This window comes from Dipodomys spectabilis, unplaced genomic scaffold (assembly GCF_019054845.1).
Source record: "Dipodomys spectabilis isolate Male_0828 unplaced genomic scaffold, ASM1905484v1 ptg000089l, whole genome shotgun sequence".
Taxonomy (NCBI): Eukaryota; Metazoa; Chordata; class Mammalia; order Rodentia; family Heteromyidae; genus Dipodomys; species Dipodomys spectabilis.
Window position 1 is genome coordinate 17,405,416 of NW_024870766.1, and position 21,797 is coordinate 17,427,212.

General features: G+C 45.8%; 1 protein-coding gene across 5 annotated transcripts in view; it reads right to left on the bottom strand.

The window, feature by feature from the left end:
• Atxn7l1 (ataxin 7 like 1) overlaps window positions 1-21,797 on the bottom strand; it is a 249,318-nt gene that overhangs the window by 119,453 nt on the left and 108,068 nt on the right. The window contains exon 4 of one of the 5 annotated variants that reach the window (XM_042684656.1): window positions 16,607-17,826. The exons of the other annotated variants lie outside the window; for them this stretch is intronic. Within the exon in view, the coding sequence (XP_042540590.1) occupies window positions 17,741-17,826 (86 nt within the window). The 3' untranslated portion in view covers window positions 16,607-17,740. Of the gene's footprint in view, window positions 1-16,606; window positions 17,827-21,797 lie in introns of those variants that run through there. 5 annotated transcript variants of the gene reach the window in all.

Genomic DNA, 21,797 nt, shown 5'->3' on the forward strand with positions numbered 1-21,797 from the left:
TGTGGACACCAAATGAGGCTCAGTTTCCTTTTGGAATCCACCTGAGACACCCTCATAATTACCAACTCCTTCCAAATCTGCTTGCTGACTTATGAGGAAATGGATCTTTCCGCCTCAGTAACAACAAAATTGGTCTTTGCATGTGTGGAAATTATGCTCTCCTCAGCAATCCTGAACATTAATCAAGTATCAATCACTGACATGAGTGGAAAATAGAGCCGGTGTCTTTATTCAAGTCTTGTTTTGAGCAAAGTAAAGCAAGGGCTGATAGCGGAGGAAACCCTTTAATGGATCTGAAACAGCACAATGGAGTGGAAAGAGCAAGAGCTTTAAGACCCAGGTCTGCTTCTACCTTGGCTCTGCTGCCTGGAAAGCAAGGCAGACATGGTCATCCCCCTGGTCACTGAAGAATTAAGTGTGCAGGAGGATGCATGCAAAGAGCACTGCCTACCCAGGCCCTGCTTGGAAGTGATGACCTACTAGACTTATGCACCATAATTGTGGAGAATAAATCTACCAGGAAAGGGTCTTTCCCTTACTGAATAGTTGGTTCAGAATGTATAAAAATGATGAGCTGTTGAGAATCCTTACCAAATGGGCTGGTTCTCCTTCTGAAGCCACGTGCAGCTCCCTATGCATTCACCCCAACGCTCCCAGGCCTCAGAGCTCAGCCCCTTGAGTGCACGACCTCAATCACATTTTACAGAAACATAAAAGTGCTAGTCTGTGAAGGCTGGGATAGTGAAGGAGCCTGAAGGTACAGACACTTCCTGGATTGAAACTTTTTTTTTTTCTATAAAGGTTAATTAACAAAGTATGAATGAGGTCCAATCAATGATATCACTTTCCTGATTTTGATTTACTTTTTATGTAATGCTTTTAAGAGAAATCTTTCTTTTTAGGATGTATACATTGAAATATTAAGGGGCAAAGGACACAAAATCTGAAACTTACTCTCCAACAGCAAGAATACAAACATGTAAGAATACGAACATATAAAAAGTATAAAATATGTATTGCATGTAGATACACTGTGTGCATATATGTAGATGTATGTATATTGTATAGGGCAGTTGGCATTTGGGCAATTTTTGAAACTTTTCGGTAAATTTGAAATTGCTTTCTTCCCTGCAGGAAAAGTAGTCCTCCATGGCTCAGAGTTTCCTTTTCACTGTGCGTGATCCTTTTCACAGTGGGTGATTTACGGGGTTTCTTGGTAAATAATGTTGGAACCAGGGTCCTCAGAGACCACTGAGCTGAAGCCTTCCAGGAGATGCATCTAGGGGGCCTAAGGCTAGGCTGGTACCTGAGCTGGTCCTGGGTTGCTTCAAACCATGAGACTATGTTATGCATCAGGCTATGAAGGATGTGACAGGCTGTGTCAGAGGGGGCCACTCTTCTTGTCCCTAGAACTGTTAACACCTTTATGCCAATCAAATTTATCTCTCCAGCCCTGACCTCTGCCTGAAGTCCATTCTGTAACCAACTGCAAACTCTTAGCCATAAATCGAGGCCTCTAAGATAGTATGTCCAAAACCAAAGGCGAGATTTCTCCCCAACCCAGCTTTTTCTTATCTCTGGTCCAGAGTTCGGCCATTTACCTAGTTGCTCAGGTAAACCTAAAGTCCCTGCTGCGGTTCTCACACATTGTATAGCTAAACCACTGGGGAAAGTTGTTCCTCCCCAACACCTGGAGTCTATTTTTCCTCAAGGCCAGCTGATGTAGGTTACAATAGACTTTTTTTTTGTTTTTTGGGGGGGTTGGTCATGGGGCTTGGACTCAGAGCCTTAGTGCTGTCCCTGAGCTTTTTTTTTTGTTCCGGTCGTGGGGCCTGAGCTCTGGGCCTGGGCGCTGTCCCTCAGCTCTTCAGCCCAAGGCTAGCACTCTACCACTTGAGCCACAGCGCCACTTCCGGCTTTTTTCTTATGTGGTGCTGAGGAATCGAACCCAGGGCCTCAGGCATGCAAGGCAAGTGCTCTACCACTGAGCCACCTTCCCAGCCCTGTCCCTGAGCTTTTTTGCTCAAGGCTAGCGCTTTATCACTTTGAGCCACAGCTCCACTTCTGGTTTGCTGGTGGTTAATCAGAGATACGAATCTCAGGGACTTTTCTGCTTAGTCTGGCTTTGAACCATAATTCTTAGATCTCAGCTTCCTGAGTAGCTAGGATTACAGATGTGAGACACTGACACCCAGCCACCAAAGGCTTTTTATCAGGACTTCTGTTCCTATTCTGCTGTCTACAATGCGTTCCCTGCACAGCAGCTGGGGTGAGCCCATGTGCCTTGAGCTCAGATCTGTCCCAGAGCTTCTCTGGCACCTAGCATAAAATCTAAGTTCTTATAGGGGTTGGCTTGACTGAGCCCTTCCCTCAATTACTTATGTAGAGCACTATGTTCATATGGATCTGGGCTTGCTTATCTTTGGGAGAATTTCTGAATGGTGATTAGAAGCAGGGATAAGTATCAGGGTATACTTTTCCTTTTCACTGTATACCCTTTAGAATTGTATGGTAGGTGTGTGTCCTACCTGTATAATGCACCCAAAATATATAAACATAGCTAGGCACTGGTGGGTGGTTCACATCTGTAATCCTAGTGACTCAGGAAGCTGAGATCTGGGGATTGTGGCTCAAAGCCAGCCGGGGCAAGAAAGTCCCTGAGACTCTTATCTCTAATTGACTACCAAAAAGCTGGAAAGAAGTGGCACTATGGCTCAAAGTGGTATAGCATAAGCGTTGAGCAACAGAGCTCAGGGACAGTGGCTAGGCCCCAAATTCAAGCCCCATGACTGAAAGAAAAAAAAAAAAAAAGAGGTAATACAAAAAGCTGGAAATAGAGTCGCAGCTCAAAGTGGTAGAGCACTAGCCTTGAGCACAAAAGCTCAGGACAGTCCCAGGCTCTGAGTTGAAGCCCCACAACTGGCTAAAATTTTTTTCTTTTAAAACAAACATATTTACATTTAGCTCAAAGCCTGGAATGCATGGAGCCATGACTTTTAAACCAGGCAAGTCGGATTTTCAAGTCCTGTAGCTCTCTCTGTTGGATCTGTTATGTTGCTTGTACATTCACAATGCTAATGATAAAATGATGGTGAGACATCATTTTCCTGCCAGATTTAGTTTGCATTTTGTTTTTGTGCCAGTACTAGGGCTTGAACTCATGGCCTGCTGTCATTCAGCATTTTCACTCAAGGCTGATACTATCACTTGAGCCACAGCTCTACTATTGACATTTTAGTAGTTGTTAACTAGAGATAACAGTCTCATGGACTTTCTTGTCTGGGCTAGTTTTGAACTATGATCTGTAGATCTCAGCCCCCTGAGTAGCTAGGATTACAGACCTGAGCTGCTAATTCTCAGCTTAGTATGCATTTGTAAGGAGGGGAAAAAGAGTACGGCTGAAGCTGGGCTTGGACTCTGAATACCTGGAAGAAGGGCCCAGGTCTTCTTTCACCTGTGGGGACTCTGGGTATGTTACCCATCTGCAGGGGGGTGTCTCAGGCTCCTCTACTGTCCCAAAGGGGTGGGGAAGTTGGGTTCAGTCATCTCAGAAACCAACACGAATGCTCTCTTATTTGCTTTGACTAGATGTTTCCTAGGTCCTATGTTATACTCTGTAACCAGGCTCTGCACTGGTGCCACCGGGAGCCCCTCTGCCAGAGTGATCTCGCTAGGCATCCTCCTGCTTACCTGAGCCTGTGTACGCTTGACCCAGAAAGTGAGCTTCACCATTCTGCTTCTAGAGGCTTCTATGTCTGTTTCTGGGATTTGGGGCTTTTGTCCTCTAAGCCTCTAGTAACTATCATTAGTCAGGTGAAGTATTCTGGGAAGCTGCTACACATAAGCTGAGCAAACCATCTCGCAGGACCATGTGTGTAGACAGGGCTGCTCTGTGGAGTCCACAGAGTGGAGTCCACTCTGGGGATGGAGAAGAATGTTAGGTGATTTCATAAGCTAGCAAGGAAGACTAATTAAAGTGAACTTTCCTTTCTGAAAAATGCTGGCACGAAGCCAGACAGAGACTGTGTCAGTATGTTTGGGGAAGAGTAGGAAGTGAGAAGACAGCTGGGGTATCAATTCTCCAATCACCTGCAGGAAAGGGAGGGAGGAAGAGAACAGGCTGGAGGCCCAGGGAGTTTGCCTCGCACTCTGGAAAGGCCCGCATTATTGTTTTCCTTATTTGTCTTGCTGACTATGTTAGACCATTACTCTTGTTAAGATGAGCTTATGTTCTGCCTTCACATGCCAGCAAATTGGTGGTGAGATATTTGGAGGTGTTTCAGAATTTCCTACAGGATCAAAGAATTCTCTCTAGATAGTCATCAAAAACAAGTGTTTAGGGTACACGGCAAAAGCTCAAAATCACTAATCAGCAGAAACATGCAAATCAAAACCAAAAGGAGATACTAACTACCTCATCCCAGTAAGGATGACATCAAAAAGATAAGAGATAACAAGTACTGCAAAAATGTGGAGAATAAGGGAACTCTTGCACACTGTTGCTGGGAATGTAAATTAGTACAGCCATTATGGAAGAGGATATGGAAGTGGTTCAAAATATGAAAGTGGGAGTACCACAGGACCCGGCAATCCCACTTCTAGAAATATCCAAAGGTAATAAAATCACTGAAGAGTTATCTATCCTCTGTTCATTGCAGCACTATTTGAAACAGCCAAGAAATGCAAATAAGCTAAGTGTCCATTGGCTGAAGAATGAATAAAGAAAATGTGGTACAAACACACAATGGTATACTAGTCATAAAAATAAACGAATTTCTGTTATTTATGACAACATGGATGGCACTGGAGATCATCATGTTAAGTCAAATAAGCCAGGCTTGGAAAGACAGTACTGCATGTTCTCACTCATGTGTGAAATCTAAAAAGGATGATCTTTAAAATTCAGAGTGGAATAGTGATTAACAAGGGGGAAAGAAAGGGGTAGGGAAAGAGAGCTAAGTTATAGTTAGATAGGAGCAAGAAGTTCTAGTGTGCTACCGCAGAGGAGGGTGACTATAGGTAACCATTGTTTGCTACCAAAAGCTACAAAGAAGGGGTTTTAATGTTTTTGCCCATAAAGAAGGGTTACATCTTTGAGGAGATAGAGGTCTAACTTGATTTCACAATGTATACATTGATTTAAAAATAACATGGTAGCTGGATGTCCTTGCCTCACACTTGTAATCCTAGCTACTCAGGAGGCTGAGATCTGAGGATCATGGTTCAAAGCCAGCCTGGGCAGGAAAGTCTGTGAGACTCTTATCTCCAATTAACCACCAGAAAACTGAAGTAGAGCTGTGGCTGAAGTGGTAGAGTGCTCGTCTTGAGCTGAAGAGCTGAGGGACAGTACCCAGGCCCAGAGTTCAAGCCCCATGATAAAAAAAAAAGAAAAGATAAGCCCCCTGATAAAAAAAAAGAAAAGAGGGCTGGGAAGGTGGCTCAGTGGTAGAGCACTTGCCTTGCATGCTCGAGGCCCTGGGTTCGATTCCTCAGCACCACATAAGAAAAAAGCCGGGAAGTGGCGCTGTGGCTCAAGTGGTAGAGTACTACCCTTGAGCTGAAGAGCTGAGGGACAGCGCCCAGACCCAGAGTTCAGGTCCCATGACCGGACCCAAAAAAAAAAAAAAAAAAAAGAAAAAGAAAAGAAAAGAAAAGAAAAGGGCTGGGAAGGTGGCTCAGTGGTAGAGTGCTTGCCTTGTGTGTATGAGGCCCTGGGTTCGATTCCTCAGCACCACATAAGCAGAAAAAGCTGGAAGTGGCACTATGGCTCAAGTGTAGCGCACTAGCCTTGAGCTGAAGAGCTGAGGGACAGTGCCCAGGCCCAGAGTTTAGACCCACAACTGACAAAAAAAGAAAAGAAAAGAAAAAGAAAACGTATCCTAGTAGTATGTGCAGTTTTTATAGACTTATGTAACAGGCAATAAAATAGATTTAACTAAAAAAACAATTTGGGTCACAGGTACAGTATAGGAGCCTAGGAAAGGCAAAGCTGTCATGTGGCAGGTAATCAAGAAGGAGAAACTATCAAAAGAAGTTTGAGGATACACATATTTTGATTTTCTTAATCAATGCTTTTGCATCTATTTTGTCTTTATTTGAAAAACTCAAGAGTTCTCTTTGGAGTTGTTACTCGTGGGGTGAGGGTAGTGAATTGGAAGTTCAGTTGGTATGCCCAGAAGAGGGCCACTGGTGGATTTTTCTTTAAGTACCAGGGTTTTAATGCAGGGTCTTGAACTTGCTAGCCCCTTGTTTGGTAGATTTATGCCCCTCTAGGGTTCTGCCTTGGCAACTCTGGGATATAGCCTGCATCTTTTTTTATTTTAAAAAGCCTCAGAAGCTGAGTGCTGGTGGCTCACACCTGTAACCCTAGCTACTCAGTAGGGTAAGATCTGAGGATCCTGGTTCTAAGCCAGCCTAGCAGTAAAGTCTTATCTCAGATTAACCATCAAAACCTGGAAGTAGAAGTATGGCTTAAGTAGTAGAATATCTGTCTTGAGGAAAACCAAAACCAAAACCAAAAAAACCTAAGCAAGTGTGAGGCCATGAGTTCAATCCCACCGCCCTGCTCCCTACATTTAAAAAAAAAAAAAAAAAAAAAACTAACAAAAACAAAAAACCCGAAAAAAACCCAAAAATCAAATATGAAAAGGCCTCAGCAAGGGGTGCCGGAGGCTCATGCCTATAATCCTAGCTACCCAGGAGGCTGAGATCTGAGGATTATGGTTCAAAGCCAGCCTTTGCAGGAAAGTCCATGAGACTTTTTTCTTTCTTTTCTTTTCTTTTTTTTTGGTCAGTCCTGGGGGCTGAACTCTGGGCCTAGGCACTGTCCCTTAGCTCTTTAGCTCAAGGCTAGTGCCCTACCAATTAAACCACAGCATCACTTCCAGCTTTTTACTGCTTATGTGGTGCTGAGGAATCAAACCCAGGGCCTCATGCACGTGAGGCAAGCACTCTACCACTGAGCCAACTTCCCAGCCCCCGTGAGACTCTTATCTCCAATAAACCACCAGAAAACTGGAAGTGGTGCTGTGGCTCAAGTAGTAGAAGACTAGTCTTGAGCTGAAGAGCTGAGGGACAGCATCCAGACCCAGAGTTCAAGCCCCATGACTGACAAAAACAAAAACAAAAGCCTCAGCAACAATTCTAGCTCAGCTCAGTTGTCTGTTGCTATCTGATTTCTCAGGTCCAAACTCACGTTGAGAACCACACAAGCCAAATTCTGTTCACTTACTGCCTAAAAAAATAGGCTAGCTTAAAAAGTTTCTCTCTGCACTTGGAATACAAATCTTCATTGTCCGTCCCTGGAACAGCTGCGTCCCACAGGAACCCATAGTTTCAAAGTGGGAAATGGGGGGGGTGCTTATTTTTTTGTACTTTTTATTCTCTTGCTTTTTTTTCTTGTTTAAATGTACTAAGAACACTACGTGCAGACTGTAGACATTTTGAAAGAAGCTGAGGTTCAAAATTGAGTGTGTTTCTACTCCAAAGGAAGGTCAAGTCCCTACTCTCGGCCCAAGGTCTCTTTTGTTGTTCACCTGCCAGCATTCCAAACAATATATTTTGTGAGCAGTTACATATGATAGAGAATAAAAATTTAAATTTATGATTGTGCTTTTAAAAAATAATACTTCTATCAATCATTCTGTTCAAAATTGCTAAGAGTTCTCCCACTGCTTCTTCAAATAAAGCCTGAACTTGGCAAGTGGCTTTTCCTTATCCTCAGGTAGTTACTCTGAGCTTCTCATGCTGTAGTACCATGCTAGATCTTTCACAGGTCACTCGCTCACTGTGGTTGACAGGATCCCTGGGCTGCATTCATCTACACTGCTGGAATCCCTGCAGAGCATCCAGTGATTGAGATCATGGCTGTATCCTGACTTAACTACTCCCCAGTGAGAGAAACACCTTGGTTTCCTTTCTTTATAGTATAGTATACAGGGAATCTAGTGCAGTGGCTCTCAGCCTGGAAGATGTGATGTTGAGGTGGGGAGGTGGTTTTTTTTTTAGTTGAGTTATGATATAACATGCATACAAGAAAAGGCACAGACTACAAGTGTGCGACTCTATGATCTTCTTACAAACAGAACATCTGTGTAACCGGCACCCAGGTCAAGAAACACAACGTGTTTCAGTAGGCACTATATTAAAATGAACTACAAAACTTGTGAGTGGGAACAGGAGGGAAAAACTGGGAGAGAGTGAAGGAAAGGGTGACATAGTCCAAAACAAATATACTTAAAGCTGGGTACTGGTGGCTCTCACCTATAATCCTAGTTACTCAGGAGGCTGATATCTGAGGATTCCCAATTTGAAACTCATCTCCAATAAACTACTTAAAAAACCAGAAGAGGTGCTATGGCTCAAGTGGTAGAGCACTAGCTTTGAGCAAAAAAAGCTTAATACCTAGGCCCTAAGTTCAAGCCCAGGGACTAGCACCAAGAAAAAAAAAGAAATGTATTTATTACCTGACTTATGAAATAGTAACCCCTAGGAACATCATCTTTATAATAATAAAAAATTTAATTAAAAGAAAGAAACACAAAGTCGGGGAGAACAAAAGAGGGGGTGATATTGATCAAGAAGCATTGCCCTAATAATCTGATTTATGGAATTGTAACTCCTTTGTATTATTAAATAGTATACAACTATTTAATAATAATATTATTAATAATAAAGAAACACAACATTATCAGCAACCCTGAAAGACTGGGGAGATTGGCTTTCAAAACTTCCTACTTTATGGGCTGGGAAGGTGGCTCAGTGGTAGAGCGCTTGCCTTGCATGCCTGAGGCCCTGGGTTCGATTCCTCAGCACCACATAAGCAAAAAGAAAAAAGCCGGGAGTGGCGCTGTGGCTCAAGTGGTAGAGTGCTAGCCTTGAGCTGAAGAGTTGATGGACAGCACCCAGGCCCAGAGTTCAAGTCCTACAACTGGACCCCCCCCCAAAAAAACAACAAAAAACTTCCTACTTTGGAATATAGTCATTTGAATGTTTGATTCTTGAATCATTGGTAAAGGGTAGAAATTTGCACTGTTAAGAATCTCCTCGTTTCCATGACTTGAAGATGACTGACCTGTCACAGGCCTTCAAACAGTATCCCTTACATGTCACCTGGAGAGGGAGAGTAGAGACAGAGAGCCATCACATCTTCAATCTCATTCTTACACTGGGCCTCCATGAGAACAACTGTTCCATAGTCAATTGAAGAAGCAGCATTATCAGAAAGGATATGCAAAAAGATCTATCTGCATGTATGTGGATTTGTCAATAGGCATTTGACATTTCAGTATAGCAGAAGCTGGGTAGGCAGGTTCTATGTGGTCACTGTTTTTTGCGTCTGATGCTCAAGTGGGAAATCCACAGGGCAGCAGTGGGTTGGGAAGTGGGCCTCAGCGTCCAATATGAATACACAGGCTTAGTTGTCACCTAAGAGGATAGACTGAAAAACTATGCCACTTTTGACCTTGATGGGTCAGGGGTGAAGATTGTCCAGTCTACAGGTCAAACAGGACCCTCAAAATCATTTGGTGTATCATTGGACAGACAGGTATGTGTTTCACATGCTTCTTCTTGGCTCCGTGGGGCCATCTGCCTGTTTTGGTTAGAATGACATTATAAATATCCAAATGACCCTTGACAGGAAAAAGGTTCCCCACACCTGGTTGATATGTGTGAGCCAGAGCTCTTTTTCATGGAGCCACACACACACCTGCCTAGGAGTTGATGCTAAAGGAGAACAGAAGACAGAGCAGCTTCAGGCTTAGCAGGCAGATAAGTACCACTATGGTGACTGCTTCTCTCCTTCAGTTCTCCTAACTCAAGTTGACAACCTGCAGGGCATAGCATTCTGGGAAATGTAGTAGTGAGCCAGGACTTATGGACACCTGACAGAGCCCTACAATACCATCTAACTACTGGCTCCAGCTAGGCCTGTACACCACCAGGCCTAGTAGTGTTCTGGCTTTCCAGATGACCTTTTTTTGGTGCACACTGCAACGATTTTTTTCTGTGCTCCTGTTTTCCTCATTATCCTGCCTTCCTCCATCGTCTGTCCTCTCAGCTCCCAGAGCCAGGCCCTCCTGCAGTCGCCAGCCCAGCGATGAATCAAGCATGAGGCCATTACTGGTTCTTCTAAGTGGATTAGGAGCATAGGTAGAAGGAAGACCCTGTGATTCTCCTACCACCATGAAGCTCGTGGCCAAATGAAGTCTTGGACGTTTTCACTGTTATGCTTCTAAATGAAGCATCATGTCCTTGTAGGCACAAACTCATTAAGTGATTACACACAGCAAAGTGGTCAGCAGACACTTAATCACTGCGATGTGAGCAACAGAGTTGGCAGGAGCCCGAGCTTGCGGCTTACAGGTGGCTGAGCTAGGACTGGTCTCTGTATGCCACAGGAGTGGCTCTACCTCCATTCAGACATCACCACTGCAAGGGACAGACTACGAAATGGGCTGTCTATGGCATTCTCGTTTCTTTCTTTTTTCTTTTTTGCTTTGTGTGTGTATGCTGATACTGGGGCTTGAACTCAAGGCCTAGGTGCTATTCCTCAGCTTTTTTTGCAAAAGGTTGGTGCTTTCCCACTTATACTACAGCTCTACTTTTGCTTTTTGCTGGTAAGTTGGAAATTAGAATCTCACAGACTTTTCTGTCTGGGCTGGTGGGCTGGTTTTGAACCTCATCCCCCTGAGTAGTGAGGATTCCAGGTGGGCACCACCAGCACGCAGTGCACACCTAGTGAGTTCTACTACAGTGTAAACTGGGCACTACCGATTATAGCATGGTCTTGGAAAAAACTTGGGGTTTCTGTTCTCCTCCCTCCCCCACCAGTTATATGGCAGCAAGCTGAAGAGCTGTGAGCACTCCAGGCTCCACTCTGCACAAATGTACAGAGAGACTCGTAAGAAAGCACAACAGCCAGACCTCCCTCACAGCAGCAGGGCCAGGCAGGGATACATCACACTACTGGACTCTACTGGGGGATGAACCTAAAGATCTTCTTTACTTGCATCTGGGTAGCTGCCTAGGAAATCGCAGTAGCGGGGACATGGTGAGAAGCAGGGGTTAAACGCCAGGTTTTAGTTACAGCTCTGTCCCTTGAAAGCTATTTTACCCCATCACAGCCTCAAATCTCTCCTGTTCTTCATGGACTCGTGGTGAGGTGCAACTAGACACTTCTAGGAGCTCAAAAGTACCCAAGGGATGATGGGTACAAGAGCAGTTACTTCTTCAGTATGGGGCTTTGATTGATTTTCTAGGAGAGGACAGGAAGGCCCATAGCAGAGGGGATCAAGCCCAGGGTTCTGATGGAAGCACTTGGGCATGAAGGGGACTGGGAAAGCATGTCCCCAGGACAGATGCTCTTCATTGCCCTCTGTGGGATTCTGCACCAACTCTTCTGCTTCTGGCTGGTTGCAAGTCTGGTCCCTTGGTTATAGATTCTGTTTTTCCATCAAGTATTTATTGAGTGCCTAATATATGCCAAAGGCCATGCTAGGTTTGAGACTTGAATGATGAGGTCCCTGTCCTCATGGAGTGGCATCTAGCCTGTTTATTCATAAACAGGTTTGGACCCCAGGCTTAGGCCCAGAGACTCAGACAAGCAGTACCATATAGCCCATGTTGTGAGATACCAGTTGACAAATACTGACAGACTTCGGACAGGTCTGCTAAGAAAAAAGAAAGAAAAGGTAAAACTCCTAGTGAGCCTCCCTTAGATCTCTTACTCTGTCCCCAACTTAGCTTTCCATGGTCCTACGTGTCCCAGTTTTACTCCTCACTGAACTCCTTGCCTAGTTTTGCCACACTTGGCATCCAATAGAGACAAAAACTTCAGAGCTGGAGGGCAGCATGTCAGGAAACTACGTCCCCTGGGATGGCCACTCCTGGAACTCACAGGGACAACAGAGACAAAGGACGTGGGCTCTTGGTCAGGGTGAGTTCCCTGGAGTGGACCGCTGAGCTCTGCATAGATGACCATAGATAAGGAGGCATGAGGCCAGGGGGCAGGAGAGGCAGGCTCATAGAGGCTCAACAATTAACCACTAAAGACCATAGACAGGCCTCTCTTTTCTTCCCAGTCCTGACCAACTGGTAGCCAAGACCCACTGATGATTTCCCAGCCCGATTTACAATTTCTGTCTCAGAAAAGTGAGATGTATTCTCCTCTGAGATCTCACTCTGTAAAGTCACATTCCTCTGAACCCTGAAATAAAGCGCAGATACTAAACAACCACACAAAACACATGTATTACACTGGGAATGACTAGTAGCGAAACACCACTCCTCCCCCCCCCCTTCCCACCATAAAGGGACAGAACTTGGCCAACCTATACCCCTCTGTTAGCCTGGCCACTTGCAGTGTGCCCTTCTCCCACCAAAGCAGCCTGGCTTTGAGTCTCAGTCTCCTTGAAGACACTACCATCCAGATGCACAGCCTTCCACCCTGGTTTGGTTTTCTGTCTTTGTATATTTGTCCTCTGGCCCCTACCAGTGTGTCTCTTTGCAATCAGTCTGTTGAAGTCCTGGGCAGACTTGCACTATCTTGGTATATGCTGCTATATGTCCATATGTGCTCACTTTTAAAACTGTTTGCTAGCCGTGTATGTAGCAAAGCCAGAAGGAAAGCATGGTTGGGGGATTCTCTGTGGAACTATATATATTCACAAGTGCGCAGGGAATGCTTGTTTTTAATGTCCCACACTATGGTCTGCTGTGGAATGAGGGCCGGCATCATGGTGTGCTCCAGGGTCCAAGGTGGTATACATTAGGTTTCATCACAGATGATTAATACTAAGGAGGCTGGGCGTAGCAAAAACCTAAGGAATCTAAACCACTACCCAGACTCACCAAATGTAATAAATATAAATTATAGATGAAAGGAAGATTAAATCTGGCCATTTACTTATGGTTTGGAGCAAGAAAAGTAAGCTTTAACACTTTTTTCCTTCTCTCATCTCAGCATAGGAACCATGAACATAATTTATTAGCATTTCAAAAGGCCTTATCGAATATTGACTTAATAAAGAGCCTATACACTTAATGTTACCTCCAGACAGCCCTGAAATGACATGCTCCTAAGCTGGGGCACCCACACAGTGAACACAAGTGAACAGATAGAGCACTAGGGGACTAGTGTTTTTTTTAACATTTAAAATTATATACATGTGGGATTTATTTAGATTTGCAAAGGTGAAAAAAAGCTCCCTAACAGATGAATAGATTTAAGAAGAAAAAAAAAAAAGACTCAAATGTCAAGGTATTGTCTTCCACTCCAATCCTGAAGTGATCATCAGGCTTTATTACAGCATTAGTTATACAGCCACAAGGATGAGCCAAATACCACCAAAGAAAAGACAGTAGGCAGAGGACTTGAATGAGCATACACTAATGTTCCATTCTTATTTTTATTCTGTCTCTGTCTCTCTGTCTCTGTTTCTCTCTCTCTCTCTCGTGGTACTGGGGCTTGAGCTCAGGGCCTGGGTGCTATCTCTTAGCTTTTTTGCTCCAGGCTGGCATTCCAGCTTTGATGGTTAATTGGAGATAAGAGCCTGCTGGGCTGGCTTGGAGTCATGATCTTCAGATCTCAGCCTCCTGAGTAGCCAGGGTTATAGAAGTGAGCCACTAGGACCCCAACCCCCTCTTTTTTCTTTTCTTCTTACTTCTAGTCTTGATCTCCTGGGGATGTTATTTGTGAAGGAATCCTCTCACACTGGGGAGAAGGTGGGAGCAGGAAAGGTAGGAAGGGGAAATGTAGCTGGGGTAAGGACTATATATTTGACAGGCAGACTCTCCTCCTGGGCTCAGGAGTTTTTACAATCTACTTGCAAGATTGGGTTCCTGCTTTTTTAGTATACAAGGTTAAGAGATTCCCAGCCCTGATGTTGACGATGCTCTAGGGTAGATACAATTATTACAACATGTGCATTTAAAATTCTCAAAGCAAATTAATTTGAACTCCTTTTCATGGAATAGGAGGATATTATTCAAAACTTTTTTTTTCTTAGCTAGCATCCTAAGTCTACACTTTTCTGAAAGATTTGATAACTGCATCTTGAAATCCCCGCACCATGGCATTCCCACATCTGAGGGCTGACTCCCATTGGGTGGTCTTCCTCTTCAGTTCTGGTCCTTCTCCCTTTCCCTCCTCCGACCCTTTCAGACACTCCCTAAGCCCTGCTCAAGGCTGTGTGGCCTGAAATCCCAGTTGGGCTGAGCAGGTTACCACAGTGAAGTGTGACAGGAAACTAGGATCGGATGGGGATGACCTATTACAATCCCTATGCTCTGCTACTTCCTTCGCATGCCAGGCTGGTTGGGGCTGAGCACCATCTTGGACTCTGTGGTGTTTAGACCTCATTCAACCTTTCTGAAAAAACAGAACAAAACAAACAAACAAACAAAAAAACAGGCTCATTTTCCATCCATAAGAGAGCACCTCAGCCCGGGCAGGAGCTGGCCATGGTGAGCAGGGCCAGGGACTCCACTCTGACCTTGCTTCTCACCCATCACATGGCTCCACTGGAGTCAGATCTTAGTCCTTCTGTTTCTGGACAGAGGAAGGATCCCAGAGTTTTATGTCTTGCTCCTTTGGTGAGCCAGCAGGAGGACAGATCAGTGATTATGACCCCAGATCTACTGCCCGCATCCTCCCTCCCCTTCCCTCCGACCCCCCCCCCCCCGCCCCTGCTGCCCCAGTCTCTCAGCCTCTACTGACTGCCTGGATATCCCTTAAAGGTCCAGCATGGATGGTGGTGAGACAGTATGTATGATCTACTTTATTTCTCCTTACCCTTCCCAGCCTAGAGGTACTGGGTCTTCACAGGACTGTGCCATATGTAGACCAGCCAGGGGCTCATGATTCTTTCTGGGCAAACTGCATTTGGTTCTAAGGAAACTGCTCTACTGATAAGATGGGACATTTGAGCCCAGGGCTGCCAAGGAAAGCCCTTGATCTGGGAGATGTGGCAAGAGGAGGGAGACCTATACTCCATCTTTAGATCAGCAACAGGCTTTGGGGCTGTTCTTACTGAAGGGGACTCTAGGGCGATGGTGCTCTAAGCTCTCTTTAACCCACGTGAAAGTCTTCTGGGTCCCTGGCCCATTGCTGTGGTCAGTATAGGAGTTGAATGTGGTCCCCAAAGGTTCAGGTACTAGAAACGTGTGTCCAGTGTGATGGTGAACTTTTCAGGGTTGGGGCCTAGCGTACTGCCCGGGGGGGAAGGATTGATGTTGGTTTCCAGGCGAGAGTTGTGTGTCCCATCTCTATGCTTTTCCACCACACTGATATACCCAGAGGGCCCAACCTGAGCCTACACAGACACTATGGGTCTGCTCAATCTTGGACTTTCAAACGCTAAAACTGTGAGCTGAAACCTCTTTTCTTTATAATGTACCCAGCCTCAGGTATTTTGTTATAGCTCAAAAAAAAAAGAAAGAGCAAATTACCAATAAACCCATTCTATACCACCAACTACCATGTGAAAACAAAGTACGTGGTGGCTTTTTTCCACCTAATCTGTCCTTTATCCCTCCCATCCCCTGGACACGCCATGAATATCTAACTTTATCAATCATATTTAGAGTACTGGGGTAAAGATGAGTGTTCAAAGAGCCAAAAAGTTTTCTTTATTTATCGTATGTTTCTTATTCAAAGACACTCAACCCAGGATATGATGTGGGACTTGTGTCCAGCTACTTACTCTCAAGCAGACTGGCTACATTAGGAGCTGTCAGAGGGGTGAGACTTGAGCCCCACAGTGCAGAACTGACCACTCAAAACCATCAGCACCACAGAGCGGTGCGTGCATGCGTGCGTATGTGTGCAGCGGTGTGACAGCGGTGGAGTTCGTCAGAGAGAGAAGGCTCATCAAGATGTGGGACTGCTTTTGGGTGGGTTTCAGACCCCAGGTCCCTGTCTGCACACACCCTCTTATTCTGCCCGGAGCACAGGGAGTTAAAGACGAGCCCACCCTTGAAACGGAACCAATTATCCATGGCAATTTATTCAACAACGAAGGGTCCTAGGCCTTATTAAAATAGCTGTTGCGTGAGTTTTCTTATCCTCAGACGTTCACTTCTTCAGTTGTCAGCACCTGCTGGCAGCAGCTGGAGTAATCCCACCAATCTTGCCGTATGTGCAAATCAATTTGATTTGATTTCTCCCCTCCCCCCAAAGATAAAAATCAGTAAAGTGATTAAGTTGCAATTAAGGCATGTCACTGAAAGCAGACAACATGAAGGGGCTGGGAAAGGAATGACCATAAGGTCACGAGTGACTTCTGTCCACCAAAATTAATGATTTCCCCTTTCTCTACTGAATTTGACACTGGGTGGAGCAAAACCTGACTGCAAGTCCCTCTTCCTTCTGTTTCCATCATGCTGTTCCAGGTATTCTGTTCATCTGTCATGTGTCCATGTATCCATCCGTCCATCCGTCCATCCATCCATCCATCCATCCATCCATCCATCCATCCATCCATCACCCATCCACCACCCATCCACCACCCACACATCTACCCGTCCGTCCACCACCCATTCATCCACTATTCATTTATCCATCACCCATGCAAATACATGCTTAATGACTCAATGTACGAGGCACTGGGAAAAATGACAAAGTATATTTATGTTTGATTTTACAGTTTTAAAAATGCCTTTATATACATAATTTCATGAAATTACCACTGTAACCCCATCAGAAGGTTGCGAGTGTCCCCATTTTACAGATGAGAAGATAGTCTCTAAGAGAGTTTGAGATTTAAAATAGCACAGCCAGCAAGTGTCAGGGTCTGGACATGAATTCCGGTTTTTATCCCATTAAGAATTCATAATGGTACTCTTCTGGGTCAAGTATCATTTTTTTCTATCAGTCTTGCTGTTCTTAATTAAATGTCATGATATGATCAATACATATTTATTGAGACTGTGCTAGGCTCAGGGATGCAAAGACTGAGTCCCTGCCTTCACAGAGCTTGTGGCACAGTTAGGGAGACAGATATTAACCATGTGTTCACACCATAAATATTTGTTTTCAATACCTAAGGGAGAACTAATCTGGATATGAAAATTAGGGAAGTTTTCCAGGAGGAAGTAATTACGGAGATGCATTCTGAAAGATGAGTCAGAGTTAGCTTTGGGAAGAGAGGATGTAATAAAATCATAAAGAAAGGGAGGCAGGGAAAGCATGTGCAAAGGCCCTGTGGCAGGAAGACACAATGTGCTGAAATTCTGAAGGCCAGCTTGACTGGCATACAGAGTAAAAGGGGAGCTTGGCACAGGCAGTGGTCCAGAACACACACGACTTTGTAGCCATGATAATGATGTTGACTTTCAGCGTAAGAGCAATGAGAGCCACAAGTCAAGAGAATGACATGATTAACTTTGATTTGGATTCTGACTCTGGTGTGCAGGATGGATTGTAGAGGAGCAAGAGTGGAAGCAGGGCAAAGAGCCGAAGGCTTTTGCGGTTGTCCCGGTGAGCAGTGATGGCAGCTTGGACCGGGGTGGTGGTGGTGAAAATGGAGAGGAGAACCCCACAGGTGCCCCGCGCTCTGCTCACGCCCCTGTCCTCACTCGACCCTGTCACCAGAGTGTGCTCACGAATTTGCTGTACGTGCGAGCGTGTCCACACTTCAGGGCTGTGCTGGAGTCTCCTCTTCCAGGAAAGCCTTCTCCAGACCATGCCAGTCCTGCGAGGTCTTCCGGAAGGTGTGCAAATCTTCTGCACTCCCCACGCTCACACCTGACGCTGATCTAGGGCTTGGCTGCTCTCCGCTCCACTCCAGGAGACGCTTGCATTTCTCTTGCTGTCTTGCTTTCTCCCTTTGGAAAGTAAATGCTTTGTTGGCATTTGCTGAATGGTATCAACAGGGCTCCTTTGGAAATTACATTTGTTAGTGATTACCATGCCAATTGCCTTTCCCCCCCTCACATTAAACACGGCTGCTTAAGTCTGTCTTCGTGATCTTGTTCTAGCGAAATGTCTGTCCCAGGGCTTATTTATTTATTTATTTTTTTCCTTCCATGATTTCCTCGAAACCCCTTTCCATATTTCTCCTAGTGGAAAGGAGCGTCAGGGGAAAGGAGGGGGTGGAGTAGGGGCAGGAGTATAATTAAATGGGGGTTGTCTGACCAGAATGCCTCTACCTTTTAATGGGCTATTTGATGAATCCTTTCTACAGGCGCCATTATTCATGCCTTGATGGAATCTCATTTTATAGCTCTTAATACATGGACCCAATTTATCCACATCACATTGTGTTCTAATGCTTGTCATGCACGTTATTAGCTATCTCCTTCAGTGTGAAGCTATCAGCAGGTTTGATTAGCTCCATCGCTGGGGATGATGGGGAGCTAAGAGCAGAAATAACGGCCACGGGCGGCCCTGCGTTGGCACCAGGCTGTCATACTCGTCGCCACGCAAGGAGCCAGGGAGGAGCTCTCTGTGGGGCCCAGCAGCTTTTGCCACACAGGCTGAACAGCTGTGCCCAGAAGGACCGAGCCATCCTCCCGAGTGGGGTCCCTGCCACGCTGCTCTCTGACACCCCTCTCTCCCACCGCCTTCCCTTTTTAAGAGTACAGCACCAGCTCCTCTCATTCAGGACTTTCTTTCTGCCGCCAGTCCCTGTTCTTGATCAGGACCTGGCAGGCAGAACAATCTAGAAGGAAATAAAGTGCTGGTGGTTGCTCTCTCCAATCCAGAGCTGGCTCTAAGCAGCCACCCTTTCTTCTGCTCTGCAGCCATCTCTGAGCTATGGGACTCACAGGCGGATTCAGTCCCTTCCAAGAACGTCACGCGTAAGATCGAAGGCGAGAAGGGGCTGGGTGACCCCAGGATGATGGCCTCGAAGCCCATGACAGTTCCCAGTGCCTCTTTCTATACCTGTTTCTGGTCCCATGTGACCAAAGTCCTTGGTCCTCCTTGACACCCAGGGCCTGTCGGCTGTCCTCATGGTTTCCCGAGCCTGGCCAGGTGGGAATGCAAGAGGCTCACCGTTTGTAACATCCTTTCCTTTAAGATGTGCGGCCTCATTCCCACTGTGTGTGGGGCGGCGTTCGCCTCGTGTGCCCAATGAGCAGAAGAGAGAAGAACGACAGGGCATTGCTTCTGAGGCCAGGCATTAAAGAGCAGAAGACTGCTTCCCTTTCTTTCCTGAGTTGCTGGCTCTGAGGAGATTCACTGTCATGTTAGAAGCAGAGGCCTGAGTCCTGAGAGTGAGGACTGAGCCACAGGGGTGAACCGCCTTGGAAGTGGTTACCTCTACTACCATCCCATATCTGGCTGACAGCTTGATTGCTGCCCAGGAGAGACTCAGAACCACACAGCTAAACAGCTCCCAGGCCTCTGACCCCGAGCCAACTGTGTAAGACAAAACCACATGTTGAGGTTGCTTGTTATGCAGCAACAGGTTACTCATACACACTCCCTAACGCAGGGAAAGAGCCTCTTCAATTCCTTTTTAGTCTCCATTTCATCTTTTCTCTCTGTTCAAGGAGCCTGAGTCCCTGTAGTGCCCTCTACTGCCTCATCCAGTCCTCTCTCTCTCCTGTTCACACACCTTCTCAGGTCTCAAGGATTCTCCTGAGCAGAAAGGGTGGAGGGAGGAGCTCCTGAAGGTCTAGGTTTGGAATCCATTCAGAGTGACAACTGGCATCAGGAGGAGTTTTGCAGTAGGCAGCCTTCCTCAGGCCATGAAACTCCCATTTATTTCTGAATCCGGGGGCCCAAATAACATCAGCCAGGCCCACAGCTGAATGAAGAGCTTTGCAAACGTGTTCCCTTTGGTTCCTAGGTCCCTTTCCTGAAAAGGTCATATTGACTTTGCAGTTAAATGCACCTGCCGCTAGGTGCGGGATTCTAAAACTAGATGGAAATGTCATCAGGCTCAAAGGCTGCAGGTGCGTTCTACCTGCCACCTCTGTAGTAGTGTCCTGCCAAGGTAAGTACCATTGTCATGCAGGCGGTCTCTGACTCATGTTGCTCAGGTTACACAGGGAGCAAAGTGGAGATTTTTGATTTTGAAAAAAAAAAAATCAAGTTGTTTTGCTATTTGGTCAAATTCCAGTCAAACCAAAATTAAGGCCAGTTCTATGGGCAAGTTCAGACAGTTACAGACATTGGTCTCTTGGGAGACTTGGCAAAGGCAAGAAAATCCTTAACTAACATTGAACTTCAAAGCAGTGGTTCTCAAAGCACCAAAACTCAGGCCAGCAGCAGCAGGCATGATATACATGGGTCTTGCAAATCTGCAGAATTAGAAACTGGAGTGGGGGACCCCAGGATCTGTGCTTTCACAAACATTGAGGATTTAGGTGTCAGACTACAGGTGACTATCACTGATCTCCAAGACCAAATATGTAGATTATTCACTCTCATTCAGAAGACAGTGAACGAGTACCTACACTTTGCTAGTCACTATGAGCTGCAGGGCTGGGCAGGGATGACCAGAAGTCCCTTCTTCAACGGGAAGTAAGTTGTGTGTGTGTGTGTGTGGGGGGGGGGGTAATGGGGGAGGGCATTCTTTACAGGTAACTCCCTCCCCTCCTCCACGACCATGCTCAACATAGCAACCTTGAGAAGTTAACAAGTATGTGGGTATACAGGGGGTATAGCCTTAAAAATTGCATTCTCTCTCTCTCTCTTGCCAGTCCTGGGGCTTGAACTCAGGGCCTGGGCACTGTGCCTGTGAGCTTCTTTGGCTCAAGGCTAGTGCTCTATCAACTTGAGGCACAGTGCCACTTCTGGCCTTTTCTGTGTATGTGGTACTGAGGAATTGAACTCAGGGCTTTGTGCATGCTAGGCAAGCACTCTACCACTGAGCCACCTTCCCCAAAATGCATTATCTTTTAAGTAGTTTGGGGATGTATCCTTTTAAGCTTACAATAATCATGTGATTCCACTAGAAACAAAGGCAGGATCACGTTAAAGTTTCACTTGGGCATGTGCTTATCTTTGTGGGGGGGGGGGCGGGGGGGGGGGTCATAGGGCTTGAACTTAGGCTCTAGGCGCTGTTCGTGAGTTCTTTTTGCTCAAGGCTAGCACTCTACCACTCTGAGCCACAGCACCACTTCCAGTTTTCTGGTGATTAATTTCAGATACGAGTCTTATGGACTGTCCTGCCTGGGCTGGCTTTGAACTTCAGTAGCTAGGATTATAGGCATGAGCCATTGGTGTTTGGTTAATGCCTATCTTTTAATAGACCAATTCTTGTTATTTCCTCCCCTTCTAGGAAGTAGTTTTTCTTTTTTCTGTTCCTCTTCCTCCTCCTTCTCTCCCTCCCTCCCTCCCTCCCTTCCTCCCTCCCTTCCTCCCTCCCTCCCTCTTTTCTTCTCTCTCTCTCTTTCTCTCCCCCCCCCCCCCCCCCCCCGCCTCTGGTGCCAGTCCTGGGGCTTGAACTCAGGGCCTGGGTGCTGTCCTTGAGCTCTACCACTTGAGCCACAGCTTCATTTTCAGTTTTTTTTTTTGGTGGTTAATTAGAGGAGATAAGACTCTCATTGACTTTCCTGCCCAGGCTGGCTTTCGAGATCCACAGATCTCAGCCTCCTGAGTAGCTAGGATTATAAGTACGAGCCATAGGTGCTTGTAGTTTTTCTTCTCTCTTTCTCTGTAAGTCTGTCTAAATAAGTCATGGCTACCAGTATGTTATGGCATGCTTCCTAAGGCTGGGCTCCAAGGTAGCTCTCCGGTTCCTCTCCTCTTGTTCCCTCTCCTCCCTCCCCTCTAGCTACAAAGTAGGTAACAGATATACAGTCTGCAGAAGAAGAGTAGAGGCTGCAAATCCCAACTGGGCTCC